Here is a 24,581-nt window from a genome sequence, read left to right on the forward strand (position 1 = left end):
TCCCGATTTACAACATAACCCACTTCGTGGATAATCACCAAACTATAATTTAAGACATACCTTATGATCCCCTAGTATAGGTGATCACAAATTCGTGTTCGGTTCTGAATTTGAGCTTCGTTTACCCTTCCAATTTGATGGATCAGATGAAGTTAGGGTTTTGGCTTCATGAGAGCTCCTGCTCTCTCTAGAACACACGATCGTATGTGTGCGTTTGTGAGTGACATTTTTTTTTTATTAATTCAACTTTCAATTTAACCCATTTTAGCCCCTCAAGTTGTCATTAATTATAAATGGGCATAACTTTCATTCCTTTAATTGTTTTTACCATTTTGTTAACTTGGTTAAATAACCTAGTCATTCATTTCTTGATGTACCATACGAGAACGTTTAACGATTATAAACATTCGGATTTTTGGGGTGTTACAGATAGTCCATAACGTGGATGAATGAGGGTTAATGTTCTCAATTAAATGGATGTAAAATAATCTAAATACCCTTACAAGTAAAAAAACAATACCTTAAACATAAAATATAATTAAAGTTCATTTAATTAAGTGGGACCCACTTCATCACCTTATCTATATTAGGGACTATCCCAGAAACATCTGAGAAATGAGTGTGCAAAAGTCGAGGATCAAAGCTGTAATTTTAGAAAGATAAGGACTATAAATGAAATTTCGTTAAACCATATGGACTAGGTAGACATTTTCCTCTTAATAATAATAAAACAACATGAATTACTATTATTTTTTTTATAAAAATTACTTATATAATTTTTATTTGTTATACGTAACATAATTGATTTGTTAGTTATATATAGTTTAATAGGTTACAACCCCGTGTATTACACGAGTTGAAAAAAGATGCAAATTATAACATATGATGCAAAATGGTAATAATACTAACAACAACAATAATAAAAGTATTTTATGCAGTTTGGTAGATAATTTCTAAGAATACATTTATCACACTTCATGATAGTGTTAGGTTATAAGCCGATTATCTTTTATGTAGTTTCATTTGTGTAACATCCTGATTTTAGAACTACATATTCTTAATAATACATTTACCACGGAGGTAATTATAATGATAATAATAATAAAATCATGAATGAATTGAATTTTCTTTAGTACGAATATAAAAGAAAAACATAACTTTAAGAATTTTATTAACATTACGAAATTTGTAAACTAATAAAATGAATTTAGTTAGAAAATATATAAACAATATCTATAATTATGGCTTATCACTTATCAGTTAGAAAATATATAAATAATAATTAGACCTAAAGAATATGTAAAATAAAAAATAAAACTTATCTATAATTATTGTTTATCACTTATCAGTTAGGAAATATATAAATTATGTTTAAACCAAAAGGATATCAACTAAATTAGAGAAAAAAAAGGGGGAATTCGACACGTGTCCTCTCATAGGTTTCTTTTATTATATAGTATAGAATAGATTTTTTATCGGCCTTAGGGGAACCATGGACTTCAAGGAAAACAACAATTTATCGGCCTTGGGGAACCATGGACTTCAAGGAAAACAACAATTTTAACTTCAATAGCTTTGCCTGAGCAAAATCTCCCACAATGATTTTTGATGTTTGATAACGATATAACATTTTTATTTTCACATTCTTTTCACTCTATCTCCAATTTTTTGATTGTATTAAGGGTAAATTACTTTTTGAGTCCCTTTGTTTTGGTGGTTTTAACTAGTTGAGTCCAAAAGCAAAAAGTTTAACGACCTGGGTCCCTATAAGCATTTTCTTTAACCATTTGAGTCGTTTTGAGTCCAAATTTTAACCTTTTGAGTCCAATTTTTTGGACTCAAATCGTTATAAAATGAACAAAATTAGACTCAAAATGTTATAAAATAAATGGCTAGGGACTCAGGGCGTTAAACTTTTTGATTTTGGACTCAAGTGGTTAAAACCACTAAAACACAGGGACTCAAAAAGTAATTTACTCTTGTATTAATGTACATGATGCTTGCTTAATTAAAAAAAATATATAAATTCAAAAGTAATAAGTAATACTAAAATGTCAAACTTGTATGATATGAACACTTACACATGCCGTTCAAAAAAAAAAAAAAAAAAAAAAAGAGCCGTTCAAAAAAAAAAAAAAAAAAAAAAAAAAAACTTACACATATATCGCACTCGTGAGAAAATAAGTGGATCTTTTAGTGAAATATGAACACTTACTCGTAAATATACTTAAAATTGATTATTTTCATGTAGATTATAATTATTTTTACATCATTGGTGTATATATAAAAACTGAAAATATTCAATGATACAAAGTCTTAGCATCTAACTAACTATATTTTCATTGATAGGTGACACGCCTGTTATGTGGAGGCTTTATTTTTACTTCACAAATCTACCATACCATAGGTGACGCAATCGGAATGTCGCAATTCACAATGGCAATTAGTGAAATGGCACAGGGTGCAGTCGCGCCTTCAATATTGCCGGTCTGGAAAAGGGAGTTTCTTTATGCTAGGGATCCACCACGAGTCACATTTCCTCACCCCGAGTATGATGATGTGGTCCATACCGAAAAGAACATAATCATGATCAAGGAAATGACTGAAAAATCATTTTTCTTTGGGCCAACTGAGATATCCGCCCTTCGTAGGTTTGTTCCTGAACACCTAAAAGGTTGCACCACCTTTGAGGTGCTAACGGCTAGTCTTTGGCGTTGTCGTACTATTGCTTTACAACCAAGTCCAGAAGAGGATATGCGTCTAATGTTCTTTGTCAATTCACGTGGCAAGTTTAATCCTCCTATCCCTGTTGGCTATTATGGAAATTGTGTCGTTTTACCATGTGTGGTTTCAAAAGCCGAAGATTTGTGCAATAAACCATTAGGTTATGCATTAGAACTTGTAATGAAGGCAAAAGCTAGCGTCACTGAAGAGTACGTGAGGTCAACAACGGATCTTATGGTTGTCAAAGGACGTCCTCATTATAAAACTGATTCGACCTACATAGTAACAAGCCTTACTAGAGGTGGACTCAACAAAGCTAACTTTGGGTGGGGAGAAGCAATCTATGCAGGGCCTCCTAATGATGATCAAGATATCCCTGGTCTCTTTTCTATGTACTTGCCTTCTATAAATGACAATGGGGAATATGGAATTGTTGTACTCATTGGCTTGCCAATCCCCGCGATGGAGTTATTCATCAATCAACTTAAAGTTATGTTAACTTAGAAAAAGGCCAAGTGTTAGTAAGACTTTACATGTACTTATTAGATTATGGGCCCACGGGCTCAGTTAGGTTTCTAGGGTTACTCGTAATCCCTATATATTGTAACCTACTCATTCAATAATAATCATTCAGTATTTCATAATCTTACAGTACTTTTGTAGCACTATATTGCCATATCTCTAAAACAATGGAAGTAGCATTTTTGTGCCATCATTGGCATTTTGTTATTCATTGAACATTTTTCATTAAACTCGTTGGTGTTTAATCGAATCTTTGTTGGCATAACCGAAAAGTATATTTCATGCCTGTCAAGTCAAGTTCTAAACTATGATTCGCGTGATAGAATTTTCCAGGATTCTCGTGTACCTGTAGGTTTACCATTACGTTTTACGCCCATAATTGTCAATTCACGGCTACCCTACTTTCGTTTTATCATGTGTCCTATGTTGTCACAGAATGATCATTGCTATGTACGAGTGTGTGATCGATAAAAGGTTTTTGGCTAAGCCAAGAACCACAAGTACATGTCTAAGAACAAGGCTACGATCAAACAAACGAAGTAGAGTAGTACCAATATGTGAAATACGACGAGACATATTGTTTCCTACAATGACTCGTTCGAAGCCGGTGTAGGGAGTGACATCAAAGACAATAGAAGAATCAACAGTCATATGCGCAGTAGCGCCTGAGTCAGGAATCCAAGAATCAACACGCTCACATAAACTCGACAAATCAGCCATTAATCCATAATGAGGATGGCGCCAATGTTGAAGCCATAATGAGGATGGCGCTAATGTTGAAGCCAAAAGCCAAGGCACAAAGATTATGAAATAAGTGATGCTGAGGTTGAGTCAAGGGAGACTGAAATAGATGAAAATGCTAACGAGCAGTGGCGAAGTATAGAAGGGGCGGGGAAGGGTATATACGTTTTCGACCCCCCGTCATTCGGGTCAAGCTTCGCCACTGCTAAGGAGACGAAGGAAGGGGAGAAAACTGACACAAAAAAAATGTGTGCACAACTTGACTAGTTTTATGCTAGCAATTTTCTTTTTAGGCGTTAACAAAAACATAACGAAAAAGTAAGATCTTGTATGATCTATATTTCTTACTTCTTAGCATTGAACAACAAATAGTCGCCCCTCTTTCATTAGAACCGGAAACACGTAACACATTATAAGTTTATGTGGTCTTGGTTGGTGTAGTTGTGAGTCCAAACCCAAACGGGTATAACGGGTCATAATGTGGGTCCCCGACATTCATGGGTAGCTGATCAACCGACTTAAACCAAGTACGGGCCAGCTTTCCCGTGAAACCATAATCACCAAACAAAACATCTACGACACCTTGCCCTTCTGTTCCAGGAAGCCACGCGGCTACAAGTGCGTCTATGGTGTCTATAAACGGCTGCACCACCAACGGTCGCCCAGCAATTAGGACCACCACACATTTTACTGATCCACATACATTTTTGATAGTGCTGGGGCCCGGCTCGGGGATTGTAAGATTTAAACTGTCTCCAAATCCCTCTGTATATGGTGGCTCTCCTACCACAACTATAGCGAAGTCAAAACTGTTGGACTTTAGGAAATGTCGGTTGGGGTTCTCGTTGTAGATTACTTGAGTATTTGGATCAACCGTTTTTTCCACAGCAGAGAGGATTGTCGTGCCTGTAAGATCAGTAATATTAAGGTATTAATTTTAAATTTTAGTAAAGGTAGCAGAACGGGTGGGTCGAAGTTGGTTAAAACTATCCATACCAGTTGTAACATTGCCTGAACTTCCTTGCCATTCAACCGTCCACCCGCCACATTGATAACCGACACTATTAGCATGTGATCCCGCAACTAATATCTTTGATGCCCTTTTAGGAAGCGGTAACAACGGCTTCGTTGAAGATTTACCATTCTTTAACAACACAAGTGATTTCCTCACCGCTTCCCTTGCTAGGTCCCTATGCTCCTGTTTTAATAAATAAAGATTAGCGTTCCTGATAATGGTCAAACGTGAACTAGTTTGACTTACCTGACATCCCAAGTACTTGATCATGCTGTAATCCGCCAACGGGTTTTCAAACAGACCCATTGTAAACTTCACTCTCAAAATTCTCCGAACTGCATCGTCTGTTCGGCTCATGGGTATAAACTTATTTTTGACCAAGTAAGTCAAACCATCAATAAACTCTGTGTAGTTGTATGGGACCATGACCATGTCAATGCCAGCGTTAATTCCAGCTAATATGGAGTATGTGTAATTAGCATGCGGAGGATCAGTGATCGAGTCAATGCCTTGCCAATCCGATATCACAAATCCCTGAGAAAAAAAAAAGTTAAAAGTTCATCTGAACTGTTCAGTTTTTTCCCCTTTCTATGCCAGTTATATCCAGTGGCGGACCCAGGAATTATTTGCTGGGGTGCGGATGAGGTGTTCAACCATATCTTTAAGGGGTGCGGTCGGGTTTTTTTGGCTAAAATATACACTAATTTTTTTTTCAAAGGGTGTGGCCGCCCACCTTGACCAAAGGGTGGGTCCGCCAATGGTTATATCTGAAATTAAACTGAAAAAGAGAATATATACTTTGAATTTGAGTTTGTTTTTGAGGTAGCCAGTAACAAGCTTACGGTTAGCGTGCATTTTAACCCCGTTCCAGCTAGAATATGAAGCCATAATCGTAGCCACACCCTTAACGACTGAATCATTATATGCTGGCATGTGTATACCGAACATTTTTTTACTGCTTATCATCGTGCTGCCGGTATTTTCTCCCAGGTGAGTTCCTCCATCACCTACATAGTGCTTAGCACAGGCTGCAATTTTTTGTCTGTAAAATAAGAAAAAATTTCAATGGATGTCAAATCAAATTAGATGTTTTCAATCTTATAGAGGTGAATGATACGCAGCACATAATATCACTTACTGTCCATTAACAAAAGGGGCACCCTTTTTGGAATCATCAGTGATCTCTCCTTGTAAACCTGGTATGATTTCCGTCATTAATCTTACAATTTCGGGATCTTCGCTGTAGCTTTCGTAACAACGACCCCATCTCGGATCTCTACAAACCTGTTTAAGTGCAAGTTATGATTTACTTAAATATTATATTAACTGAAATTCATTAATATTGATTGATCAACTTACTGCAATACAAGGTGCAAAAGTATATTGTATGCCAGTTGCTCTAACTTCAAGTGCTGTAGCAGCTCCAATCTTCTTAATTAGTACAGGATCCCTATTGAATTGTTCACATAAAACAATCAAGTTTAGTGCATCATATATAGGGTTGTGCTACACATATTTATATATTATATGTACTTGCCTGGTAACTCCAAGACCAGAATTATGAGGAAAGATTGTTGCTCCATAGGCAGCACTATGTCCATGAACAGCATCAATCCCATAAATATAAGGTATCCCTAAACGCGTAGATAATGCGCCATTTTGGAAATCGTTGACCATGTTGATCCATGTCTTTGGGGTTGCATGTTTAGATGGGGTACTTCCTCCTCCACTTAACACACTCCCTGAAATCACAAGATATATGATCATTTAAAGGAACCAATAAACCTTCATGGGATGATGCAGTATTAAGTGTTAGAGTTGTAGGTTTTATGATTCGTATGGCCTCTATATCTCTCATGAATCATGCATAATTCACTATCATATTGAAATATTTGGATGGTACCTATCGAAAGTTCAATCGGATAATTCACTTAGTTATGAATATGCGTGTACTCCATAGCTCTTAACTCGTATTAGTATTAATTCTTAATTTCGTTTGGTATTAAGTAAATCCAGTTAAACTAAAATGATGAAAATGACACTAAGATCACGAGTCTTGAATTACCCCACGTAAGCTGTGTTTTACCTAATCTTATTTGTTAGGAGGGTATTAGTGCGTCTCATGAGTTTTCCGATGGTTTCACAATTTACAAAAAAAAAAAAAAAAGTTACCAATAAAGGGTAAATGTATGATATTATTCGGGTTTGAATGATTTGTATAGTACCTATAAGATACTTCTTCATGACCTCTTTAGATGCAACTGATCTTTCAATTTGGGTCATTTGACCAATCTTTTCTTCTAATGACATTCTCTTCATCAAGTCATTTATCCGAATATTTTGCGGTTGTTTGGGATCTTTGTACAACATATACTCTCCTTCAGCCATTGAAGCCCAACACCACATCATAACCATCATCAACAAAACTGAAAATTTCCCCATAGGAGATCACTTCTACTGTAGAAGTCAAATAGAAAGTCAAATCAAGTCAAAGAAGAAAAAAAAATCATTCTAAGACAAATAAAGGATGTATAACTCAAACATGTGCATGCATTCCCCATATATTAAATGTGATTTAAAGATGAATATAAATAATTAACATGTGATGTGGTAACTTTTTGGAATTTTATTCACAGGATATAGCTATAAAATTCAAAACTTTAGCTAATAAAGTAATAAAGAAGGTGGGTGTGGTGTGGTGTGGTGCACTAGGACTCGAACCCATGGTTACAAAAGATTCAAGCCCATAGCTCCAGCTTGGTGTACCAAGACTCAAGACCATACCAATGACCGTGCCAGTGACTGACTAGAATGCATGACAAATTGTAAGATTAGAACTGTGTTCATGCTCATTGTTAGCTCAGTTACTCAACAATATTTGAGGTTTTTTTTTTTTTTTTTTTGTTAGCTAAATGTTGAGTTTGCAGAGAGTTGGTGAATACTTACAGGAGATTCAGAGTGTAAGGGAGGCCTGTGAAGTTAAAAGATGGATATTTGTAGGGATTTCTTATTTATTATTATTATTATTATTATTATTATTATTATTATTATTATTATTATTATTATTATTATTATTATTATTATTATTATTTTGCTTTTTGCAGTCCGTTTTGATAACTTTGCAGGTTTATTTGTAGGTTCAGACAAACACAAGGCATAATTTGTAAGAAAATGTTTTGTGCACTTAGAATACAAAATATGTTTGAAATATGTCTTTTTATCTGGACACGTGTTATAATGTGGTAACATATAGGACGTCTTTTATCTGGACATGTATCATAACGTGGTAACGTATAGGCGAAGTGGCGCTGAACCAAAACGAGAAAATGGTTAGGTATGTTAGTTTTAGCAAACTTCGATAATCCCTAATGAGAAAACAGTTATGATGAATTTATGAATTATGATATCAAAAGTTTTTGTATGAATTAGATTTGACCAAAAAAAATTATAGGTTAGTATAGCAAGTAAAGTATTACACAAAAAAAAAAAAAAAAAAAAAGTTTTGTGTAATTAGATTTGAATTTATGGTTACATATTGAGTAGAAATTTAACTTTTTTTTAAAAGTAAGTAGGAATTTGAATGAAATAATGAATTTTATCAAAATAACCAAGTAGACTTGATTAAAACATAAAAGAAAAACGAAGAATAAAAAGTAATAAAAAAGACTTTCAAAAGTTCATCATAACTTTTGAAAATGGTGAGTTATATGGACCATTTATCCATTCCTTTTTTGTGTTCTCACTGATTGGTGCATCAATTCTCCAATCCATCATTTTTTTTCTATTAACTTTTTTTCATTGTCATGACCTTAAACGAATATTAAAAATATAATATGTATATATATCTTTGTCATGACCCGTACCTTCAACTTGAAGGCATTGGATTCCTAGAGAATAATAATGTTTACTATAAAATATAAGTGAGAAAAATGGTTAATTTTGTGAGATTCAAAACATGTTAACCTTCAAAGTCATTATATATATATATATATATATATATATATATATATATATATATATATATATATATATATATATATATATATATATATATATATATATATATATATATTGAATGACAAAGGTTACATTACTCATACTTCTAAACTACACCATTAAATACTAAATTACACCCCACACTAAAATTTAAACCCTGGTCTTTTCTTCAAAAGACAAAAGCCTCTACCAATATTTCAATTTGACATAATGTAATCAATCCAAACAATAACTAGCCCCACATTTTTATGGATTTTGTCGCCATGATTTAGAGACGTGTGAGGATATCTTGGAATTTTATTTGTTAGAATATACAATTAAAGCTCCGATCATGGTGTTGTTTTATTCTATTATTAAAAATGCATTCATTTGTAATATTTTGGTATTTCCAATATCTACCAAAATTCTAAACTACTTTTTTTCTCAGGTTTAAAATCTTGGATCTTCGTTTATATGACTTTACCAAGTGGATTAGCCCCACACTGATTAATAATCATTTATTCTTATAGATAAATGTTGTTGGTTTTCTATAGACTATAGATACTCTACAAGACAATTTTGTACAGCCTTTTGTGTTTTTTGCATTGGGATTTGGATTTTTTTGCAGGTTAGTGTTGGTAATTTTAGTGTTACCGACATGTTTTTGTGGCATTGGATTAACTTGTCGACAAAGTGATTTTATTAAATAATAAATGAGTTAGGAGATGCGGGAGTGCAGGCTTGCTTGAATCTATAAGATTAGGTATATTTATTGGTTTTATATATATAACTAGAATTTTCACCCGCCGCGAGTTGCGGTGGCGTAAAAAGTAGCGTAGAAACTTAAGTTACTCGATTGCGATTTGGTTCTATTGTTCCTACTACTGACAACAACAACAATAAGTACCTCCTCTAATCCAATATATAATCAGTAAACCTAAAAAGAAAACAGAAAAAATATAGCCTAACCCAAGTAGCTTATTGTTTTGAAGAAAATCACACGAGGCAGGCTATACATACGATGCGCACTCGTCGTCAGCCGCCATAGAAGTTAGTGGATGGCAGAGATGTGGTACTGGTGGCGATAATGCCTGAGTTGTTCTTTTCAGTCTATTGTTTACGGTAGGCATAGTAATTGGCATGGCTGCAGACTTGATTTGTTGTCTTCGTAACCCCAAATTCTTTTCCAGTTTCCTTACCCATATTTCTCCAATCCCTCCAGGAATTTACTACCAAGATGAACCGCATAAAACAAATCAATCATGAGTCAACGAAAACCTCAACTATCATGCAAAGTCAAATCTTGCCTCATGCAAAGTCAAATCTTACCTTTTCTATTCATACCCATATCACGAACCTACAAATACACTTGGCCAGTGGCCACCCATAGTAACTATATATTTTAATAATTGAAATTAAATGATAGGCAGCTATCTAAATCTTAATGGCCAAAACTGAATCTAGAACAAAACGTGTTGTGGGTAAAGTTTTTTTTTTTTTTACTTAATTTGTAAATCTCAAAAGGGTATTTTGGTGAGATCATCCATATATAAGTTTGTCTTGACACCCAAACCTGAAAGATTGTCTTTTTCATTGCAAGAATATCTTCTTGCAAACCAGTAGCGAAGACCACACGGTGTGGAGTGGCGTGGAGGGGAGAAGGTGGGACCCAAGAAACAGAATCTAAATTTAAATAATATCTGAGTGGCTACTTCGATTATTGCGGTTGCTTCTTCGGGTTCGTGTTCAAGAAGAAACCCCTATTAAAAGACGAACATGAACGATTAACTACTAAACACATGTCTAAAATAAAACATGATCTGAATGATTAATACCTTTGCACATAAAAAACCACTACCAAATGTGTGTGTTTTCACCATTCGTGATCTCAGTTTCTCAATCTTCCATAAATTATTAACATCTCCAGTAAAATAGCAAACATCATCATCATACTCACCAATAACACAACTAAGATAGGGTCTGAGGAGGGTAAAATAGCAAACATATATGTCTTTATTTCCAGGAATGATGTTGATTACTTTTAAATATCAACTTTGATGATGGTGGTCGTTTCATGATATAAACCATACTACATATTGTGGATGATACGTGATGTTGATATTGAAGCTTGAGTTGCGATTAAGGGCTTGGTGGTGGGTGCTTCAGGCGTTGGCTATTGTACACCCCCTTATTCCTCCCCATGACAGATGCATTCCTCCATCACCAAACACATATAAACCCTCCTAAGACCATGTGTAGTGGTGGAACAAAATAATGCCCCCACCATGGGGCATTATTCGACACGTGTCATCTCAGTCAGCATGGGGTGTTATTGCAAAAATGGTGTAGTGGGGGCATTATTCCAATAACGCCCATATTATTTTTAATGCAAAAAAAAAAAAAACGAAATACACACTGCTGCTCCAAACTATTTTCAAAAGTTGTCAGAGACCATGTGGGTAGCTCAAAAGTCATTGGTGGACAAAAGTGATTATCAGAGACCACAAACCAAATTCAGCGTTTTAAATAAAACGCCAACAACAAATTTTTCCAAAAATAACGCCGGAAAACGCCGGCCATAATGGAGGTGGGGGTGTTTCCGGACGTTTTTTTTCAATTTTTTTTTTAAAACCACGCTCGTCTAAGCCCATGTAGATGATGGTATACATATATTTTCTTGCATCAACACAAAACTATATATTGAATACACTATACAAACAATTAAACAAATAAGATATTTTCTTACACCCAACTACATAATTTACATATTGGAAGACACAAATCTTAAAAACTATTTGGTGTCTACTGCACAACTTCTAGTGTGATTTCGAACTACATCCTATATTAGGTTTATCAACTTTGCTTCGTTGCCCCTAGTTCTGATTTCTGCACAACTAATCTGTATGTATGCGGGGAAAAACGTTAGGCATATGCGTTGAAGGGGGAACAACAGGATAACCTAAGAAATAAACAATCCAACGTTCTTGAGAGTATATAAGCATGTATGACAAAAATTAAGCTTGAACAATGGCATAGAAGCTATTCATTGGAATGAAGAAGATGATGAATACATATCTCGATTTAAGTTTCTGTTTTCGTCGTTGTATCATCAGAACTTTACCCGATGCCACTGGAATCCTAACCTTTGTGGACATCGCTGCCGCCCCAAACCCTTGTTCAACCCTAGCCGTCACCCAAATTGCGGTTGATGACCACTGCGAACCACCATCACCAATTTCGCTCTTGTGTGGTGTTGTCGTGGTCGTCGGTCCGGCCGGCCACTCTTTCTTTGATTCTTTTTCTTTGATTCCAGAAGACGACCTACTTAGGGGCTGTTAGTTTACCTCTTATTAATGAGGCTTTTAATGGTTCAGACCTCTTTCAGCACTTAATGGTTCAGACTATTTGTTTCACGAGCAGATGTCTGAATGGTTCAGACATTTGCCTCTGAATGGTTAAGATTTATACAGAGCCTGAATGGTTAAGACCTCTAATCTGAATTGGTCAGACATTTGCCTCCGAATGGTTAAACATTATACAGGCTCTTAATGGTTCAGAGCTCTTACTAATTCAGCACTTAATGGTTCAGACCTCTTACTAGTTCAACACTTAACCATTCAGATGTTGCCAAACAGCCCCTAACTCTTTTAAAAACCATGTATAAATACATATACATAGGGTACAACTTTTAACGCAACAAAATGTTGCAAATTATATAATTATATAATTTATAATATATAATTTGTCTATAATTTTGGATCTTGGGCCTGTTTGTTGTCAATCCTAATACGATATAGTGATCTTATTAAATAATAAACGAGTTAGGAGATGAGGCACCAAAAACGATATTCCAAACATTACAAGATCTTATATAAATTATTTTTCTTAGCATTGAACAACAAATAATCATCATGTTTATTTATAACCGAAAAACTGACACATTATAATCTTATTATGTGGTCTTGGTTGGATCAGTTGTCAGTCCAAACCCAAACGGGTATAACGGGTCATAATGTGGGTCACCGACATTCATCGGTAGCTGGTCAACCGACTTAAACCAAGTTCGGGCCAGCTTTCCTGTGAAACCATAATCACCAAACAAAACATCCGTAACGCCTTGGCCTTCTGTTCCAGGAAGCCAAGCGGCTACAAGTGCGTCTATGGTGTCAACAAATGGCTGCACCACCACGGGTCGCCCAGTGATTAGGACCACCACACATTTTACTGAGCCACATACATTTTTTATAGTACTGGGGCCCGGCTCGTGGATTGTAAGATTTGAGTTGTCTCCAAAAGTCTCTGCATACGGTGGCTCTCCTACGACGATTATAGCAAAGTCAAAACTGTTTGACTTTAGGTAATCTTGGTTCGGATTCTCGTTGTAGATTACTTGAGTGTTGGGATCAACTGCTTTTTGCACAGCGGAGAGGATTGTTGTACCTGTAAAAATCAGTAGTTTTAAGGTATTAACCAGTAGAGGTGGCAAAACGGGTGGGTCAGGAGAGTTGGGTGATGGGTCAAAATGGGTTAAGACCAAACGGGTCGTCTTCAAATTCGGGTAATTTTTTTTTTTTCTATTAAGTTTAGGACTTGTGTTATTAATATCCATACCATGAGTAACATTGCCTGAAACTCCTTGCCATTCAATGGTCCACCCACCACATTGATAACCAATATTATTAGCATGCGATCCCGCAACTAATATCTTCGATGCCCTTTTAGGAAGCGGTAACAATGGCTTTGTTGAAGATTTACCATTCTTTAACAACACTAGTGTTTTCCTCACTGCTTCCCTAGCTAGGTCTCTATGCTCCTGTTTAATTCGGAGTTAATAAGGTAAAGTCAAGATTACGGTTCTTGATCACGGTCAAACCTGAAAAAGTTTGACTTACCTGATGTCCCAAGTACTTGGTCATGCTAGAATCCGCCAATGGGTTTTCAAACAGACCCATTGTAAACTTCACCCTCAAAATCCTCTCAACCGCATCGTCTATTCGGCTCATGGGTACAAACTTATTTTTGACTAGGTAAGTCAAGCCGTCGATAAACTCTGTGTAGTTGTATGGGATCATGAACTGCAATACTCCATCGATGCATTTGGTAATTGTAAATTAGTATAGTACAGTACAGTACAGTGAGATGTGACAACGGGTCAAAAATCAAAATGCATCAAGTTGGGTACTTGGGACGTAACTTTTTGAATAAAATGATTTTGAAAGTTTTACGGATTAATTCACACTTTAGAAAAGTTTTGACCCATTAAAGCGTTCGACCCGTTTGACCCATTTTCTATTTTAGTTATTCGACCCATTGGAAATAATACATAGCCAAACTCGACCCAAGGATAAGTAAATAGGTCAGCCTTGTCACTTATAAGTACAATTATTACCATGTCAATGCCAGCATTGATTCCAGATAATATGGAGTATGTGTAATTAGCATGTGGCGGATCGGTGATCCGGTCAATGCCCTGCCAATCTGATATCACAAATCCCTGACATAACAGAAAATTAAAAGTTCATCTCAACTGTTTTTTTTTTTTTTTTTTTTTTTTTTTTTTGTTATTTACTTATATGCCAGATAGGTCTGAATTTAACTGAATAAGAGAATATACTTTGAACTTAAGTTTGTTTTTGAGGTAACCGGTAACAAGATTACGGTTAGCGTGCATTTTAAGCCCGTTCCAGCTAGAATATGAGGTCATGATGGTAGCCACCCCCTTAATGACTGAATCATTGTATGCTGGCATGTGTATACCGAATAACTTTTTACTGTCTAATATTGTGTTGCCTTCATTTGTTCCGAGGTGAGTTCCTCCGTCACCTAAATAGTGCTTAGCACAGGCTGCAATTTTTTGTCTGTAAAATAAGAAAAAATTAGTAGACGTAAATCCGGTTAAATAACTTTCATCGTTAACTTGTTTTTGGTAACTGTGAGAACCTATTATCTGAAAACTCACGGCCCCACCAATACCCTGCTAACTAATGAGGTCAGGTAAAACACAGTTTGTGTTGAGTAGGTGGCCTTCAAGAGGATAGGATACAATGAATTTGTTTTATGATTTTTTAATTAATAATAATATCTAGTAAGTGGAAGTGTGGAACCCATGATCTATGTCAATCAACAACCAAACAAATATAGAATAGTTGACCAGAATAAAAAGCCAATTATGAATTAGGACAAGAACAGATAGGTTTTGTAAATGTAAGAACAACAACAAAAAAACAATAAGCATGTTAATTTTGTCCACAACCCCTTACCCTTGTGTTACTTTATCAAAAGTCGAATACGAAAGGATCAAGTGTCAAAAAAGGTGGGTTGGGTAACAAGTCAATACACGTAATTGTGGTAAAAGTTAAGTTAGGTTGGGTTGACCATAACATTTTTTGGTCCATGCTTTTTTAAAAATTTTAAATAACTAACGTGTTAATTATAGTTACAAAGAAACTTACATTGCAATAATATTAATTGCGTATATTATTACTTTTTAGATAAAGAGGTTTAGGAGGTTGTATACTTGTATGCATTAAAAGTACATGTCGTCGATCTTTTGACCCATTTGACCCGTTTCCTTTTAGTCTAAATCTTTGTATATGCCCTGTGTGTTTCATTATGGATATAACACAACCTAAGTGACACGTTTATAAGAAAATGGGTCGAAATAACTTACTGTCCATTAACAAATGGGGCGCCCAATTTGGAATCATCAGTGATCTCTCCTTGTAAACCCGGTATGATTTCAGTCATTAATCTTACAATTTCAGTATCTTCACTGTAGCTTTCGTAACAACGACCCCATCTCGGATCTCTACAAACCTGTTTAAGCGCAACTTATTATTTACTTAAATATTAAACCAACATAATATTCATAAAATAAAATAAACTATTTTAATATACTTACTGCAATACAAGGTGCGAAAGCGTATTGTATGCCAGTTGCTCTAACTTCAAGTGCTGTTGCAGCTCCAATCTTTTTAACTAGTGCAGGATCCCTGTTCATTTGTGCACATAGAACAATCAAATTTAGTGCATCACAAACCACACATCTTTATAAATTTTACTTGTATTGGTTACTTATACTTGCCTGGTAACTCCAAGACCAACGTTATGAGGAAAGATTGTCGCGTTATAAACATTATTATGTCCATGAACAGCATCAATCCCATAGATATAAGGTATCCCTAAACGTGTAGATAATGAGCCCGTTTGGAAATCGTTGACCATGTTTATCCATGTCTCCGGTGTTGCTTGTTTAGATGGAACACTCCCTCCTCCACTTAACACGCTCCCTGAAATCACAAGACATTTGATCACAAAAAATGAGCCAATAAAAGGTGAATCATAAATGTAGAGTACACCCCCATTAGCGTACACCATCCTACTTGTCACATCATACAGGCTGTATGAGTTTGCCAGTGGTCACATCAGTCATTTCTTTGTTTGTCAAAACATATACAGGCCGTATGATTTGGCCCTCATACGATCAATATGAATGTTTTTTCGCTTAATGACAAGCATACAGCCTGTATGACACGTTAGTGGTGTCTGGATAGGGTGTATGATATATTACGGGTTTCGTTGATGTGTATACCTATAAAATATTTTTTCATGACCTCTTTAGATGCAACTGATCTTTCAATTTGGGTCATTTGACCAATCTTTTCCTCTAATGTCATTCTCTTCATTAAGTCGTTTATTCGTACACTTTGCGGTTGTTTGGGATCTTTGTATAGCATATACTCTGCTTCAGCTATTGAAGCCCAGCACCACATCATACCAATCATCAACAAAATTGAAAATTTCCCCATATTGGTGAATCCCATATGAGATAACTGATAAAACTTCTACTGTTACAGACAAACAGAAAGTCAAATCAGGTCAAAGAAGAAAATATGTAATTATGTAAATCTCAAGCATTATCATATGACCCATTTGCATGCATTCCCCTATTTTGTTGAATGTGTCATAAATATTAATTTAGCATGTTATATGGTAACTTTTAGCATTTTATCCACATGATATAGGTATAAAGTTAAAAAACAAGACACCAACTATTTATCAACAGTGGAGTTTTTTGTTGCTAAATTTTAAATTTGCAAAAAAAAAAAAAAAAATAGTGAATACTTACAGGAGTATCAGAGAGAACAGAGAGAGTCTGATGGGTTTGTGGCATTGAAAGATGGATATTTGTAGTGCTTTTTAAATTTTTTATTTTTATTTTTATTTTGAGTTAAATGTCATTTTAGTCCTTGAGGTTTGAGCCATTTTGCCAGTTTAGTTCAAAGGTTTGAAACGTTGTCATTTTAGTCCAAATAGTTTCAAGCGTTGCCTTAGTCCACTGGGTTAACTCCGTTCATTTTTTATGTTAGCTAGAAGGGTAATTCAATCATTTTATATGGTCGAATTGCCCTTCTAGTTAACAGAATTACGTATAAAATGACCGAAATGCCCTTCTAGTTAACAGAATAAAGAGATGAAGTTAACCCAGTGGACTAAAGTGGCAACGTTTCAAACCTTTGGACTAAACTGACAAAATGGTCCAAACCATAGGGACTAAAATGGCATTTAACTCTTATTTTTCTATATTGCTTTTTGCAGTCCAAATATATTATTTTGATATTATTTGGAGGTTTTCTTGAAAATTCAGACAACCACCGGTTAAACAAATATTGGCCGACTGCTTTTGATTGACTATACACAGGTCATAACTCGTTAATCACACCTTAAAGCTGGATTCTATGAATATTTTTGTTTGTTTCATTGGACAAAGTCGTATGTTTGAGGATCTCTTATAAATAACAAATGGTTAAGAATTTTTTTTTTCTTTTTTTGCAACTAGAATGCATATTGTGCATGAAACATGTTTCTTTATTTGGATTTTTCTTCACATGACGTTTATTACGCGGTAATCGGATTCTTGTATAAGCGTTAAGCGGAGTTAAAATGTGACGTTGAACAATGAAAACAAGAAAATGAAAAAGAAATCGACATATAGACTAGAAAATTAAATGAAAAAGAAAACTTAACCGAGATATCAAGTCTAGAAAGTTAAATGAAAAAGAAAACTTAACCGAGATATCAAGTTTAGTAAAATAACCAACGATCTAGACTTAGTTTATAAAGAATAAAAACCAACTTTATGAAATAAAGGGCAAATTACTAAAAAAAGGTATAATATCTAAATTTTTGAGTTATGGATCTTTTCTCCACTTTTTTCTGCTCATTTTCATTGGTCAACGCAGGGCCGGATCCAGTGGTGTTTTGAGGGTTTCCCGGGACCCTTTGGTTTGGTATTAATAGAAAAAGTTAGTGGAAATCTTGTATGATTTTAAAAAAAAATAATGAAAATCTATAAAAAAAACCCTGTGCAAAACATTCTTGAATCCGCCACTAGGTGGACGTATGACTATTGACAATTTGTCTTATATGTTAGAGAAATGTACTAGCCATCCAGGCAATTATTATTATTTTATTAATAAAGGTATCCACATGGGATTTTCTTGTTAAAATTCCTATGGTAAATAAGATGAAGAAAATATACAACAAAAAGTTCCTTGTCATAACCTTAATGTAAGTGGATTCTTCATTATTTGAGAATAATGTTTTGTCATGTATATGATAAAATAAGTGGGAAAAATGGTTGATTCAGTCAAAAGACTCAAAGACGTGTTAACCTTAAAAGAATATGGAAAATAATAAATGATTGACATGATGGAATAAATCCAATTTCCAAATATAACATCACGACAATATCTTTAGATTTATTTTAGCCGCTAATCCCGCCATGGTTTGGAGACAGGGTTTTATAAGCTTAAAAGAATGTGGAAAATATATGTTGTTTAGAGTTTAGACCAACCGCAATGAGTGTTTTGCCCTCTTGTTCACGCCGGAAAACGCTATGTGCACTGTCCCACTAGGCGTCAAATGGGCGTTTTGCCCTCATATTCACGTCATATAAGGGCATGATATGAATGCGGCAAATTACCATTTGAAAGCAACAATTCATTCCTCTAGCATTTGTATCTATTATTTTTTTTATGTACAATTTTATGAGATTCTCCTATGGTTTCAATAAAATATTACTGTTTTGAATTGAATAAGTATATTAATGATATTAAGCATATGAACTTAATCAATTGCTTTGAATTGAATGGGTATATATATTAGCGATATCGACGACGAAACCCATCGACCATCTTATTGGTCCTGGAAAAATATTAATGAAATATAGCATGGTGTTTTGAGGTTCTATACATAGTATAAGTTTCTGTACATGGCGTGTTAGGTTAAATGTCCATAACTTTGAGGCTAAGATGAAGTTCCTTAATGGACTATGTTAAAATGTCATGTGTACATCATTTTCATCTCAATTCCATTATTTCTGGTTGGATTTATTGTTCTAATTATGACTTTATTTTTTGATGTTTCATAATGTTGCTTAGGATGGATTGGGCTTGCTGCTGCTTACTTATTGCTTCTTCATATTGGGCTAAAGTGGGCTTGCTGGACATATGGGCTTAAGTGAAGACTCTGTTCGTGTATGAAGACATGAAGGCTCTCCGGTTATTATATCCAGATATAAAAGGGTGCATTGGAATCATGTGTGCTCATCTAACTGCATTTGTTCTCTCTGTTCCTTCGTATTTTCTCTCCTAGGCAATTTAGGGGGGGTTTGGTACGCAGGAATTCAATGGAATTTAAGTGAATTGGAATTTGAATTTCATCTCATCTCTTAAGATGTTTGGTTCACAGAATTTGATGGAATTGGAATCCCAATTCAATCTATATGTGTTTGGTTGACAATGGAATTAGAATTGGAATTAAGCATGAATTCCTTCAAATTCCTTTAACTAAAGTGAAGGGGTATGGTCCCAGATCTCGCGTCAGCATCGACCGCGAGTGACCATTACCCTTATCAAAACCCCCACTAGCTAGCAACCTGCTTGTGCCCATGCGAGTACGCGTCGGCACAAAGGTTGAATCCAATCTATCTAGTAACGAAGGAGGACTTACATGGAACATAAGAACGGTAGAGTGATGCGACATAGCATCACATCTGGTGTATGAAAACGGAAGTATTCACAGCGATGCGGCCTCGCACCGCATCCAGTGAACACTTCTATCAATACAAGAAAGCCTTACCTTGGGCATAGAAGAAGATGAACATAACGATGCGGCTGGCACCGCACCATATGGGCATTTTCGTCACGACAAGGGATGCAGGCAAATAATCTCCGCGGACGACGATGCGGCTAGCACCGCATCTCGCGTATTCCTTGATCGCAAGTAGGAGACGCGGTAACTTCAGACGTTACCGCATGTAGCGATGCGGCTTGCACCGCGTCCTATGCACTCAACAAGTGGGACTGACACCACAGTGCAAGTGGCACCAATGGCAGTTACCTGTCAGAGCTACGTAAGCAATGGACTGACGTGGCGTAACCTCCACAACCGACAAGCCTGACACACCTGCAAAGGTGCAGCACGTCGTCAGTCCATCCATCATCATCCTCCTTCACTCCTCGGCTATAAATACCAACCCCAAACCAGGTTTGAGGTATCTTTTCACAACTCTCTCACTACTACTACTATCTTACTTTGCTTCTCAAGCAAACTACTGATTCTCACGCCGGAGAGTGGTAACAAGGAGCACCCCCCACCCCATCCTCCTTGTTACGAGTCACGGCTTGTTTCCTTGTGCAGGAGATCAACCACCGGTGATCCAGCCAGCGATCCTCGAGAGGAAGGGATTAACCCTTCTTGACGAGACCAGTGTGTTAGCCCTGCCCGGTTAACCATTGTTTCATCATTGGCGCCCACTGCTACTCTTAGCATTTTCTAAACCATCCTTTTCCCTCTCTCACGATCATGACTGATCACCAAAACAACACTGCGTATAACCAAAATCCTCCATTCCCACCTCCGGTAGGGGTCAATGCCTCGACCTCCCAACCCGGACACATCGGCACGTCCACACAAAGGAGTCCCTCCTTTATGTTTGGACATGACTTATCACAGTTCGCATCTGTGATCCCACCAGGCATGACCGTTCATACCTGGTACGAGCAGCAGGCAGCCCTGCTGACCGCAGCATACAACCGCGCTTGTACGGAAGCGAATATACAAGCTGGGCCTACCCCAGCACCGCACACCCCTGCCGAGCGTATTTTACAATACGACGGCAGGATACATTCACGCCCGGCTTCAAGAAGCCGACGTGAAGACCGCGGATCGTCCTACTATTCGGTCCACACCCTCAATGAGGACGATTCCTCATACGGGTCCCACACCAGAGGACCAGTGCATACACGCCTTGGCCCCCATGGCGAGGACAGTAGGCGATCAACCTCCCGACGCGGCCCAGGCATTCAGAGCCGATTGGGCCCACAACCATACACCGAAGGGTACGGTCATACCGACCCTGACGACTGTACCTACCGCGGGGATTCACATGACACCAGCAGCAGACCGGGAGGACGCAACTATGTTCCTCCCAGTCACCCCCGCAACACATACCTCAGGGCGGCAAAGCGCCCTGCGAACGAGCCATACAGGCCAAAGGCAGCGGCCGAAAATTCCAAGTTCGGCACGCGGATTGCCAACGCCCATGTCACCACGACAAAGTTCCCATTCAACGTTGGGAAATACAGTGGTTCGAACGACCCGGACGACCACATGAACATCTTCATGGGCGCGGGCATCAACGGCCAGTGGGATGAACCCACCTGGTGTAATTTTTTCCCCCAGACCCTTACGGGCCTGGCCAGGGCATGGTTCGATTCTTTGCCAGTGGGATCACTGGATTCATTCGAGGACTTGCGTACCAAGTTCCTCGCTCATTTTAGGCAGCAGCGACGCCACGAACGTGATTCGTTGGACGTCATGAACATCTGGCGAAGAGACGACGAATCCCTCGAGGCATTCGTCGTCCGTTACAATAAAGAGTGCCTGGAGATAGGTGACGTGGCAGACCAGATGGCACGAAACCACTTCATCCGGGCTGTCAAAGACAGAGAGATGATCATGACCATCTCTGGCAAGGAGGGCTTGCCCAAAAAATGGGAGGATGTCATGACCGCAGTCAAGACATACGCCCAGACGCAGCGGTCACTCGAACCGTACGTGGCAAAGGCAAAGCCCCAAGCTGAAACGTCCCACCAAGGGTCCAAGCGTAACAATAAACGCAACCAGGACGTTGGAAATCGTGATATTTCCAAACCGTATTTCCCGCGAACCAACACGTTCGACCCAAGGAACCACAACCCCGCCTGAGACAGTCGGGCGTCAAAAAAAGATTCTCGGGACCGCAACTGGACCGAGATCACCATGTCGCCAAGTGAGGTCCTCCTTGCGGACCCACAGTTCTTGCGACCGGCCCAACCAATGAAGTCCAAGAAAAATCAGGACCTCACACTCTACTGTGAGTACCACAAGGACTCGGGCCACACCACCAACAACTGCATCAGTCTCCGGCTGGAGATTGAGCGGGCCTTAAAGGAGGGGAAACTGCAACACCTTTTGCCAGGTGGGCAAAAACCCACCAAGCGCATCACCCCTCATGGCGAAGGTACCTCCTCCGGGAAGAGAACCATGTACGTGGCTTCCACCCACATGATCCACGGAGGCAAAGGCAGGCCGCGCAAAGCGGCGAGAAGGCCGGAATGTGACTGGAAAGACAAGCAAGTCGTCTTTCCAAAAGTCCGAGGTGGACCGCGCGATAGGCGCGCCGTCGTTATTTCAGGCCAACTGGCACACTACTGCACCGAGCGTCTATTCATCGACCCGGGCAGTACATCTGATATAATCTACGAACAATGCTTCAACCAGTTCGACCAGGAGGACAAAGATCGGTTGCAAGCAGTAGATTACCCGTTAACCGGGTTCGCAGGGGGAAACTGTCTTTCCCCTGGGCCAGATTACTTTCCCTGTGCGTCTTTCCAGCGGAAATCGCACAAGGACAGAAGAGGTAAACTTCATGGTTTTACCTCACACCTCCAGATATGACGTACTCCTCGGGAGAGAATCCCAAGGAGATTTCAATATGATCACGTCCGTCCCCCACTCTGCGGTTGGTTTCCCAACCGAATCGGGGGTCGCGATAATCTATGCCCGCAGGGACGTCATGATGTCGGACGAAGTACGTCCGACCAAGGTCGCAAGGCCCACTCCCAACGACCAACCAGAAAAATGGGTTCTCAACGCGAGATACCCAGAACAAAAGGTCACATTGGGTCACGCCTTATCCCCGACCACCAAAGCGCACCTGAAGCAGCTTCTCTTCAGGAACCAAGACATCTTCGCGTGGACACCCGCGGACATGACCGGGGTCCCACGTGATATTGCGCAACATCACTTGAATACCTTGCCAGGTATTAAGCCAGTGATCCAAGGCCAACGCCACCTTGGGTCAGCTAAAAATCAGGCGATGCAGGAGCAGATCGAAGAACTGCTCTCCGCAGGCATCCTGCGGGAAGTTAAATACCAGACTTGGTTATCCAACCCAGTCATGGTAGAAAAACCGTCCGGGGGCTGGCGCATGTGCGTCGATTACAAAGACCTTAACAAAGCCTGCCCCAAGGATTGTTACGCGCTTCCAGAAATCGACGAAAAAGTCGATAATCTCGCACCATTCAGGTGGAAGTGTTTCCTCGATTGCTACAAAGGGTACCATCAAGTACAAATGGCAATCGAGGATGAAGACAAAACGGCATTCCGGACTCCCACCGGAAATTACTGTTATACAAAGATGCCGTTTGGGTTGCGCAACGCGGGCTCAACCTATCAAAAGTTGATGAACGACACTTTCCGCGGGCAAATAAGCAAAAGTGTCGAAATCTACATGGACGACCTGGTCGTCATGAGCATGGAAGAGGATACCATGCTCACGGATATTGAAAGAACATTCCAAACTCTGCGAAGCGTTAACATAAAGCTCAATCCAGGGAAATGCTCATTTGGAATGGAAGAAGGCAAATTCCTTGGGTTCATCGTGACTAAAGATGGATTCAAGGTAAACCCGGAGAAAGTCCAGGCGATCGAGCGCATGCCATCGCCTTCATCGATGAAGGATATGCAACGGCTAGCCGACAGGCTAGCGGCACTCAACAGATTCTTAGCCAACCATGCAGCTAAGTCTTATCCGTTCATTAACACCCTGCGGAGCTGTTCAAAGAAAGAACAATTCCAGTGGACCGCAGAGGCTGAACAGGCCTTTCGGGAAATGAAGGAGTGTTTGATACAACTCCCAACTCTAACCGCACCACGCAAGGATGAGCCACTCATATTATACCTATCCGCCGCGGATAACGCGGTGGGTGTGGTATTAATAGTGGAGCGAAAGGGGGTTCAAACACCCATCTATTACATCAGCAAGATGCTCAACGACCCAGAGACGAGATACTCCATAATGGAAAAATTGGTGCTAGCATTAGTGCACGCTTCAAGACGATTACGACGCTACTTCGTAAACCACGTCATCACAGTGCTAACCAATTACAGAATCGGGCCGATCCTATCCAAACCCGACATCTCTGGGAGATTAGCAAAATGGGCAATCGAGCTGGGCGCGCACACGATACACTATAAACCGCGCCCCGCGATTAAA

General features: G+C 38.3%; 3 protein-coding genes across 3 annotated transcripts; 1 reads left to right on the plus strand and 2 right to left on the minus strand.

Annotated features, from left to right (window-relative positions):
* The first annotated feature begins 615 nt into the window (after positions 1-615).
* LOC110932565 (benzyl alcohol O-benzoyltransferase-like) lies at positions 616-3,342 on the plus strand. Its single transcript, XM_022175892.2, has 2 exons — positions 616-645; positions 2,350-3,342. Exons 1-2 carry the CDS (start codon positions 616-618, stop codon positions 3,226-3,228), a joined length of 909 nt encoding a protein of 302 aa, XP_022031584.1. The 3' UTR covers positions 3,229-3,342.
* A 1,002-nt stretch (positions 3,343-4,344) lies between these two features.
* Positions 4,345-8,109, minus strand: LOC110880471 (beta-glucosidase BoGH3B). Its single transcript, XM_035975301.1, has 9 exons — positions 7,949-8,109; positions 7,228-7,459; positions 6,540-6,744; positions 6,362-6,452; positions 6,141-6,286; positions 5,801-6,044; positions 5,249-5,536; positions 4,984-5,185; positions 4,345-4,893 (listed from the first exon to the last, which is right to left on the minus strand). Exons 2-9 carry the CDS (start codon positions 7,442-7,444, stop codon positions 4,406-4,408), a joined length of 1,881 nt encoding a protein of 626 aa, XP_035831194.1. The 5' UTR covers positions 7,445-7,459; positions 7,949-8,109; the 3' UTR covers positions 4,345-4,405.
* Positions 8,110-12,823: 4,714 nt separating this feature from the next.
* On the minus strand, positions 12,824-17,207 carry LOC110880460 (beta-glucosidase BoGH3B). Its single transcript, XM_022128983.2, has 10 exons — positions 17,106-17,207; positions 16,569-16,824; positions 16,062-16,266; positions 15,879-15,969; positions 15,648-15,793; positions 14,592-14,835; positions 14,367-14,471; positions 13,870-14,052; positions 13,589-13,790; positions 12,824-13,417 (listed from the first exon to the last, which is right to left on the minus strand). Exons 2-10 carry the CDS (start codon positions 16,798-16,800, stop codon positions 12,930-12,932), a joined length of 1,896 nt encoding a protein of 631 aa, XP_021984675.1. The 5' UTR covers positions 16,801-16,824; positions 17,106-17,207; the 3' UTR covers positions 12,824-12,929.
* Positions 17,208-24,581: the final 7,374 nt, after the last annotated feature.

This window comes from Helianthus annuus, chromosome 1 (assembly GCF_002127325.2).
Source record: "Helianthus annuus cultivar XRQ/B chromosome 1, HanXRQr2.0-SUNRISE, whole genome shotgun sequence".
Lineage (NCBI taxonomy): Eukaryota > Viridiplantae > Streptophyta > Magnoliopsida > Asterales > Asteraceae > Helianthus > Helianthus annuus.

Excerpts from the sequence above, each read along its gene's own strand:
- LOC110880460 (XM_022128983.2), bottom strand. The coding sequence starts at position 16,800 with ATGGGATTCACCAATATGGGGAAATTTTCAATTTTGTTGATGATTGGT. Across the intron at positions 14,472-14,591 it reads AAAACAAACTTAAGTTCAAA|GGATTTGTGATATCAGATTG; the intron begins GTATATTCTCTT and ends CTGTTATGTCAG. Across the intron at positions 13,791-13,869 it reads CCAAGTACTTGGGACATCAG|GAGCATAGAGACCTAGCTAG; the intron begins GTAAGTCAAACT and ends CGAATTAAACAG.
- LOC110880471 (XM_035975301.1), bottom strand. The coding sequence starts at position 7,444 with ATGGGGAAATTTTCAGTTTTGTTGATGATGGTTATGATGTGGTGTTGG. Across the intron at positions 5,537-5,800 it reads AAAACAAACTCAAATTCAAA|GGATTTGTGATATCGGATTG; the intron begins GTATATATTCTC and ends TTTTTTTCTCAG. Across the intron at positions 5,186-5,248 it reads TCAAGTACTTGGGATGTCAG|GAGCATAGGGACCTAGCAAG; the intron begins GTAAGTCAAACT and ends TTATTAAAACAG.
- LOC110932565 (XM_022175892.2), top strand. The coding sequence starts at position 616 with ATGAGTGTGCAAAAGTCGAGGATCAAAGCT. Across the intron at positions 646-2,349 it reads AAAAGTCGAGGATCAAAGCT|GTGACACGCCTGTTATGTGG; the intron begins GTAATTTTAGAA and ends TTTCATTGATAG.